At 38.3% G+C, this 8279-nt stretch overlaps 3 protein-coding genes across 5 annotated transcripts; 1 reads left to right on the top strand and 2 right to left on the bottom strand.

The window, feature by feature from the left end:
- LOC104710259 (probable inactive purple acid phosphatase 9) lies at window positions 1-1599 on the bottom strand (the record flags this gene model as incomplete). The annotated part of the gene is given in 2 exon segments (XM_010426834.2): window positions 1-674; window positions 743-1599. Coding segments are annotated over 2 exon segments (1376 nt in total), but the record flags the coding sequence as incomplete, so codon positions are not given.
- Window positions 2913-3803, top strand: LOC104710257 (nodulin-related protein 1-like). Its single transcript, XM_010426831.2, has one exon. It carries the CDS (start codon window positions 3055-3057, stop codon window positions 3616-3618), a length of 564 nt encoding a protein of 187 aa, XP_010425133.1. The 5' UTR covers window positions 2913-3054; the 3' UTR covers window positions 3619-3803.
- Window positions 3874-6449, bottom strand: LOC104710258 (protein PHLOEM PROTEIN 2-LIKE A5-like). Of its 3 annotated transcripts, none has more exons than XM_010426832.1 (6): window positions 6122-6449; window positions 5694-5992; window positions 5436-5600; window positions 4832-5346; window positions 4480-4731; window positions 3874-4383 (listed from the first exon to the last, which is right to left on the bottom strand). In XM_010426832.1, the coding sequence occupies exons 1-6, from the start codon at window positions 6180-6182 to the stop codon at window positions 4290-4292; spliced, it is 1386 nt and encodes a 461-aa protein (XP_010425134.1). In that variant the 5' UTR covers window positions 6183-6449; the 3' UTR covers window positions 3874-4289. The 3 variants fall into 3 exon arrangements, with proteins under 3 accessions (XP_010425134.1, XP_010425135.1, XP_019084774.1); XM_010426833.1 differs by having other exon boundaries at window positions 5694-5989; XM_019229229.1 differs by lacking the exons at window positions 5436-5600; window positions 5694-5992; window positions 6122-6449 and having other exon boundaries at window positions 4832-5120; window positions 5200-5281.

The following is an 8279-nucleotide window of genomic DNA, read 5'->3' as shown; positions in this document are numbered from 1 at the left end:
ATCTTCCTACTCGTAGTGTACATCGGTCTATGCCCTTGTAACACAACAAACGGTGTCTTGCTCCTATTCACAGACTCTAGATCACTCTTCAAAAAGCTATACTGCTTCCCTCCTTTAAGAAACTCAGTCTCCGTCGAAATATAAACGAAATGAACCGAACCCATATCATAAGAATAGTAAAGGTTCCGAGTATGAGAAGGTCCCTGAACCATACCCGTGGCTTCAGATGAATTACCAGGCATGTTGAACTTAACACTATACGGTACACCACATTCACCACCACTATCTTTACCATAGATATAAGCTGACCAATCTGGTTTCCAAGGCTGGTTAGGCCAATCATACTCATGGTTACCAATACAAACATGGTATGGTACTCTAGAAGCAATAGGCTCAATCTGAGCAAAGAACTCATCCCAAATCCACGAGTAACCTTTCGCATAACTTATATCTCCAATGTGAGATACAACCGCTGCCTTATCCTCACCTAAAGCTTCAATGTCTCTTAGAATCCACTTCACAGTTGATAAACTCTCATCTTCACCACGAATGAATGTTCTGTAAGGTGTTGAACATCCCATATCTCCAAACATGAAAGCTAACGTTTCTTCTGAGCTCTCGTTTCTTGAAACAAAGCTATAGACTTCACTCCATCCTTTCAAATCACTCCCAACCTGATTTAATCAATTCAAAAACTCAATCTTTTGATTCGAAACAACACTTAAAGATTCGATTTTTTTACCTGATAAAAGTAGTTAATCCCTTGTTTCAGATCCTTCATCACAGCGTCAAAGGTCCAACCTGGATCTCTCCATCCGATTGTCGAATTCGCCGGCGCGTGACACATATGTTCTCTCTCGTACCTAACTCCACGCGCCACCGCGATGTTATCGAGCTTGTCCTTAACCTCACCGTATCGAGCTTCTCGTTCCTCTCCATCTCCGGTTACAAACATCACTCTCATCTCGTTGGTATTATCTGTGTAGCCCAAATGAATCTGCTCCGGTCGGTTAGCGGAGAACCGGAAATTTAATTGGTTTGATTCGGTTAAAAGATGGCGGGTTCCGGGTAACGGGTTGTGATCATGGTCTAGGTGTTTCGGGTTGATCTCGGATTGGGTCCAGTGAAAGATCCGGAAAGAGTAATTTGATCTGAGATTGGTTAAGGGAAGTGAAATCGAACCCGACCCGGATTGCCAATCGGGCGAATCGGATAAGAATTTGTAGCCGATGAAGTGATCGTGACGAGATTCCGGCGGTGAGTAGATTCCTAACCAATCGAGATCGGACGGTGACTCGACGCCGGACCATTTGATCACGACTGTGTCGCCGGATCGGTTTAAGGTTTGGGGAGAGAATGAGATCGTGGGTTTTGAATAAACAGATGAGGAGGTGAAGATGAAGAGGAAGAAGAAGAAGAAGAGAGAGTAAACGGCGGCGATCATGATGACGGTGGCTGACGCGGCGGAGGATGGTCGTTAGTCAAAAAAGTCAACGTTTTTATTTATGAGTTTTAGTTTGGTTTGGTTTCTTTTTTGGGGTTTAGAAGAGTTTTGAGTTATTATGAAGTCATTGTTTTCAAAGACTTTGGAACCAAACTTGATTTATGACTTTACAACCAAACTTGATTGGGATTTATGACTATTGATTGAACTTCAAAATTAAATATCTAATGCTCTTTTTTTTAGAGTAAAATAAAAATATTATGGTATGAAACTATTAATTAATTTCTAAATTTACATTTTTTTGGTTTTAATATTTATCAACTAGTTTCATTGTTAAATCAAAACATGAATTTTTATTTAGTTTTGCAAGTGTTTTAGAATATGCTTAATGGAATAAGTTGTGTCTGTTTCAGACGCAAATCTAATGGTATAACACAATCAAAAGCACAAAATTAAGAGTATGAATCAAAGAGTTAGTAAGGTGAAATAAATGGAACAGGGGAGATTCAAAGGGGTGACCTGAGAACACAAACTCAATGATTTCAAATAGGAATGTAAAGAAACCAGAGGATCTGTGTTCTCATGCCACGCCTTTGATATTTCACCTCCTGTTGATTTCTCTTATCTTCTCCATACTTACTTTTAAGTTCCACTCTTTTATTTCACATATATAATAAGTTTCACCATATACAAATTTATACCAGTTTCAGTTTCTTCTTCTTATTGGTCTTAGATTTTTTTTGTTCACTTGTGTTCTGTCATAATAATGTGGTCATCTTGCTGACAAAAAAAAAATCATTAACAAAGTGTGGTCATCTTCACCACATCCTTTTCTGATTCACCCACGACATCATTTCAATAGAAATTGAAATGATTCACACAAAGCTGGGCTCAAATATATCTATATGTGGGCTATTGATGTGCCCTTAAGGGCTTGCTTCTCCACTGATAAGCCTATCCAAAATTCATCTAACGTACGCTACTATTTAAATAGTTTAATTACTCTGCCGACAAAATCATAGAATGGTGAAGAGTTGAGGACTTTGAGGTTAGGTGGCATCAGGACCCTTTTATCCGTGCCACTCATCAAAGCTTCAACCAATCGATAATTTAAGTGTAGTGTTTGCTCTATGTACTCTACATTTATGATCAAGAATCCAAGATTATACTAGCATTTATGTACTCTACATTTATGATCAACAATCAAAGAAAATTCATCAATGGTCTATAATCAATTCTACCAAAAAAAAAAAAATGTTCTAGAATCAAATTTTACCAAGACCGGTTCTGAGGGTCGAGCTTGTACGAAATGGTCAAAGTGTAACAAAGCATTAATGTAACAAAATACACCAAGAAAAACAAAAAAGAGCCGTATAATTCACACCATTAAAAGTAGATCTATGGCGTTAGAAGCGTGACTATAAATATCCCATTATCTAGTGGATAAAGATAAAGGGAACAAACAAAAAAACTAGTGGACAAAGAAATAAATAAAACACTAATTTTCTGAATTTATCAATAAATACCCAACGCATAACTTTGTTATTGTACATTTTCCAATTTCAAGACAAGAAAAAACTTTTTTCTTTGAGACATAAAAAACATCAAACATGGATTTCTTCACCGATCAAGTAAAGAAGAAGTTCTCCGACAAGAAACCGGAGAGCTCGGATCCGGAGCCGAACCACAACAAGAACAAACCAGATCACACCGAGCCAACAACACATAAACCGGTTTCCAACACCGATCCAACAGCACATAGGCCAGCTTCCAACGCTGAGCTCATGGCTAGTGCCAAGATCGTGGCCGAAGCTGCTCAAGCCGCTGCTCGTAACGAGTCAGACAAGCTCGACAAAGCAAAAGTCGCCGGAGCCACCGCTGATATCCTTGACGCCGCTTCTAGATACGGCAAGCTCGATGAAAAGAGCGGTGTTGGTCAGTACCTCGAAAAGGCGGAACAATATCTCCACAAGTACGAAACTTCCCACTCTCACTCATCCGGCGGTGGAAGCCACGGTACTGGTGGCACCGGTGGAAGCCACGGTGGTGTTGCAACCGGGGGAAGCCACGGTGGTGCAGCTGGAGCACCGGCGTCTAAGAAAGAAGATGACAAGTCAGGAGGTGGCCATGGGTTTGGAGATTATGCTAAGATGGCTCAATGTTTCATGAAGTGATCCATTAACGTTTTAATTAGTAGAGTAAAAATAATGATGTCAGTAACTATCTTCTATAATTACTTTTAGTAAGCAGTTGTTTTATGAATTAGTCACTGTTGGATACTTGGATTTGTGTATGGTTGAGGAACATTATGATGATGTTAAGTACTTTCTCAATTTCTATAAGAAATATTTTCTAGGTATTTTTTTTTTCTTGTTTTTCTTAAGTTTTTAATGCATTTTTATAAATTAATGAAACAGATATTTAAATAATAGAAAATGTTCAAAGATCTTAGGTTAGTTAAGAGAGGTGGAGTGATGCATGGAATTGGACCAAACCAAGAGGGCTAGACTGAGAAGTAGCTTGAGCAAAACGTGTAAATGTGATGCGATTAGGAGGCGTCTGATCAAGACCGCCTCGCAGGCTTACATTCTAATCAAAAGCTTTGTTCTGTTTTTGTAATTATGTCTCAGTACTCTTCTTCTTAAGTTTTAACTTTTAAGGGTTCAAGGAGAATTAATGAATTTTCCTATCAAGACCTTTATCCATGTTCTGATATTTCTCACAAGAAACCGCCAAAAATAAACAAAACAAAAAAAGTAAAAGAGGGCTCAAATGTTGTCACCTCCCCTAATTACGTGACAACATTTGGTTGCTGATTTGCTCCTCTTGAAATAGGAGAATTCAATCATATGGGCGACCTAACTTCTTCCTCGAGTCCAATTAATTCTATAACTCTCTGCACCCCCTCAACGATTTCCTTGACAGAATCGGACTCAACGCTGCCAAAAATTGTATCCATCAAACATCCTTCCATACATTTCATAATTTGAGCACATAAGACAAATATATAGTTGAGAGTGGACACTGGAAAATACCTGTTGTCTCCTAAAGACAAACCCATCTTATTGGTAATACCCTCCAAGGCTTCTTTCCATTTCTTGATCTGATCTCCACTAGAAGCTTCGGCTAGCCTCCAGAAATTTTTACCGAACTCACTGTCACCTGTTTGTTTTCTAACGTCTCCTGCCTCCACCTTGTAGAATATTGGAATGACTCTGAGCTTTCCTAGATCCGCAAGTTTGTTCATCTTAACCAACTCATCCATACACCACCTAGATTCTGGATATCTATATCAAAGAAAGTTACTATGATTCTTGAGTCTTATGTCTAATCTAGTATACCTCTAAAGTAGAGATTATAAACTACGTGAAAGAATAGTATACAAACCTAGTAGAGAAGATTGCGAGTGCAATGCTCGACTCTTCGATTCTTACAAATAGATTTTTAAGGTCTTTGCCTCGCTGCTCGTATTTGTCTACGAACAACTTGATGTTGTGCCTCTCGAAAGCATCACCGAGGTGGCTGACAAAGTTGTAGCGCAGTTCCTCTCCCCGGAAGTTCAAGAACACTTGATGGACCTTCTTAGCTGGAGACACCGTCATATATGACATGAACAAGGAATGGAAACTTGTGAAATGATGAATTAGAAATGTGGCCCTGTTTGTTTCCGTTTGGCCTGAAATGGACGAGGACGAATTCGAGTTCGCTTGATTGAAACAGCGACAGGACTCACAGAGGCCACTGGTATTTGTTACCTTTGAGTTTTCTAGAGAGACTGATGATGATATGATTTTGCCAGTGAGAGCCAGCAAGAGGATGATGCCTAGGATCAAGTTGTTGAGATAGGTATGCGGTGGTTTCTTGCGGTTCCTATCTATAGCTTCCTCTGTAATAAATAAGCCCTGAAAAGGAAATCAATATCATCTTTAAAAGTCCAACCAACACATGTTAGAGCTAAATGAAACATATAACAGAGCAAATTAGTCAAAACCTGCGCATTAGGACAGTTGTTGTCAGTGAACACCGTGGTTGGGGCCAATACCTCCTCACACGGCGGAGAGAGTTCTTCATCAGGACCAGCTTTGTGGACGTCTCCTCCTTGTTCACCCGTATAACTTACGTTACAGATAACATAGGTCCTCCTAACAAAGTCCACCTTTGATTTGACAGCAAACAAAAAAATCATTAAATGGAAACAGAAAGAAAGGTGCCGCCAATTGAAGCATTTGAAATTAGTATAGTTGGTTACCTGATCAGGATTCAAGAAAGCGACATGGAGCTCGTACATAATCCAAGGAGTCAAAACTCTAGCAACTGCATCACCTTGATAATACTGACGCGTCCTCAAAACCGCGATCCCTTTGCTAACTTTCTCACCATCGGTTAGCCAATTAGAATCGGTAAGCCAATCAGCATCGATGACTTTATCAGCACCGGGTCCGGTAGTAAGTCTCCATGAGCCAGAGCTAGTCTTCTTTTTCACAGACCTGTACCCCTTTCGATCGAACTTGTACACTGCTTCTTTCAATTCGATCTTCCGTGTTGCTGCTGCCTCACACACAAGTCACACCACTCCAAACAGAATTAGAAAAAAAAAAAAAAAATGATCGATTATGAGAAAGAAAGATCACGGACACGACACGAAACGACCTTGGGATTTAGAATGAGAAAACTTACGTGTGACGCGCCCTTTCTTCCCCAGATCCTGTTCCGGCGTCTTCAGCAAGCTCTCCACCATTTTTGTGTTTTCTTTTCCTCTCTCTTTCCCTATGTCGATGTTCCTACTACTTCCCACTCACTCCCAAAATTAAAGAAATGCTGAATAGTGAATGTGACAATGAATTGAATCGATGATAATATATAGAGAAATATATTAGAGAGTTCTTTTACCAAAAAAAAATATATATTTGTATATTAGAGTTTAGATATCTTGGTTTAGCTATACTGGTTAATGTTGATTTAGCTTTAGACTCGGTTTACATGTCGATTAAACTTGAATGAAGACATGTTCTCAAGTATGATTTCTCTCCCTATCAAAGTACTGTAATAAAATAGAGGGAAAAAAGTCAACAAAAGTGTGTCACATCGAGAGGTTTGTACGTGTATAAGATTTTTTCAGGATTTTGAGAATCTATTTGTTTTTTTTTCTTATCAATAAAATATGATCATCTGCTTAAATGAATTACACGGAAGAGACACAACTTGTTAAAATAAAAGTAATTATAATGCGAGAACCCATTGGTTTCTTCTTTTTTTTTTATTGGATTTTTCTTCAAATAACAAGAACTGATTCGGTTTTAAAATTTGATGTGCTTAACTGGCATCACGTGTCACCTTTGTATTCTGTCGTTGACATGTCGTTTTTGAGATGTCGGTTGGAATGTTTCTGCAAAATCCATGTTTGCTTTGGATATGCTCAGTTTAGGATAAATTTGAGTGTATAACCCAAAAAAAAACAAAAACTTGAACTCGTTCAGTAACCACTTTAACTATGAAACTCCCAATATATATGATATGTTGTATATTTCCTGTACTAATGACCAATTTTGTTTTAATAGAATATGATTAATGTAAACCAGCTAATCCGGAAAAATATTTTGCTTGCAAAACGTGATACAATACAAATTTTTTCGTGCCAAATTATTTGATTTTATTTTTTTGCTACGAAAAAATCTATTTGTCATTATTTACTAGTTTATAGAATAATGTATATCGAGAAGAAAAAATAATTCTTATTAGTTAATTCTTTTTTCAATTCTCATGTTACTTAAAAAGGTTTGTTAATTGTTATCATTGCTTTTGTGATTCTGTTACAATCTAGTGTTTGTGACACTTTGACATTTTTTTTTTGTTAATACAAATATTAATTTATTTAACACAAATTTCAGAATAACATGAATCTGATGAGATTCTTAAATAGTGCGCTGGGTTTTTAAAATATGACTATGCACTATGCACATGCAGCGTATCCTGCTTCAGCTTCTCCTTTTTTTTTTTTTTTCGTCTGAAGGATTTGATTTTCATTGATAATATCCAAGGTAAATTACAAACAGCCGGCAAGGAAAACCATTCTTTCCAGAGACTTAAGCCGGCGAGTAAGAGAACACTCCCGGAGGCTAATACCAAACAAGGTAAAACTAAGGGGAAAAAACCTAGATAAAGAAACATTCATTCAACTACTTTCCGGAACAGATTCCAGAAATCCAAAAACAAAAACATAAAACCTTAACCTTTGAAATTAAAACCAGATCTGAGACAAGAAAAGCACACAAACGGGTTATAATACAAGATTCTCCTTTACCTAGGGTTAAAACCGAATGAGAGTGCCATGCGTCCTCTTTATGTTGCTCCATATGAACTACCAGAGGCGGTAAGACAACAAACAAAGCCTAGAAACTCTTCAGGATGAGTGACTCTTGGAAGCAGGAAGGAGATCTAGATCTACGATGGTGAAATTTCTTCAGGCGGTGTAGAAACGTTTGGAGACTGCCTCTGCCTTGAAAACGGCCAGATCTGAAGCGAAACTTGACGAAGAATACAGAGACAAGTAGCTGAACCCACGGTTGAGAAGGTTTGAGGTTAAAGATTTCTAGATCTGAAAATCTAGATCTGAGGCCGTTGAAAGAAAAATTGAGATGGATGAACCGCAACAGAAAAGAAAACAACTAATTAAAGAGGAAGATCCAGCTCCGGTGCTAAGAAAGCCACCGGAGCCGAAAACCCTAGGCGGCGGCGGTTTTGTTTGTAGAAAGAAGCGAGAGCATATTTAGAGAGAGAGAAAGGTTGTTTTTTCCCTGCTTCAGCTTCTCCTATAGTACTCCTATCTCACTGACCA

The sequence above is a fragment of the Camelina sativa genome, chromosome 9, assembly GCF_000633955.1.
Source record: "Camelina sativa cultivar DH55 chromosome 9, Cs, whole genome shotgun sequence".
Classification (NCBI taxonomy): Eukaryota; Viridiplantae; Streptophyta; class Magnoliopsida; order Brassicales; family Brassicaceae; genus Camelina; species Camelina sativa.
The sequence above is the reverse complement of the archived record's forward strand: the minus strand, read 5'-3'. Positions and strand labels throughout refer to the sequence as shown.

What these genes read in the sequence shown, in the direction of transcription:
- LOC104710257 (XM_010426831.2), top strand. Translation starts at nt 3,055, where the DNA reads ATGGATTTCTTCACCGATCAAGTAAAGAAGAAGTTCTCCGACAAGAAA.
- LOC104710258 (XM_010426832.1), bottom strand. Translation starts at nt 6,182, where the DNA reads ATGGTGGAGAGCTTGCTGAAGACGCCGGAACAGGATCTGGGGAAGAAA. An exon ending in CTCGCAATCTTCTCTACTAG is followed by an intron (nt 4,732 to 4,831) that starts GTTTGTATACTA and finishes TCTTTGATATAG; the next exon opens with ATATCCAGAATCTAGGTGGT. An exon ending in TTGTCTTTAGGAGACAACAG is followed by an intron (nt 4,384 to 4,479) that starts GTATTTTCCAGT and finishes AATTTTTGGCAG; the next exon opens with CGTTGAGTCCGATTCTGTCA.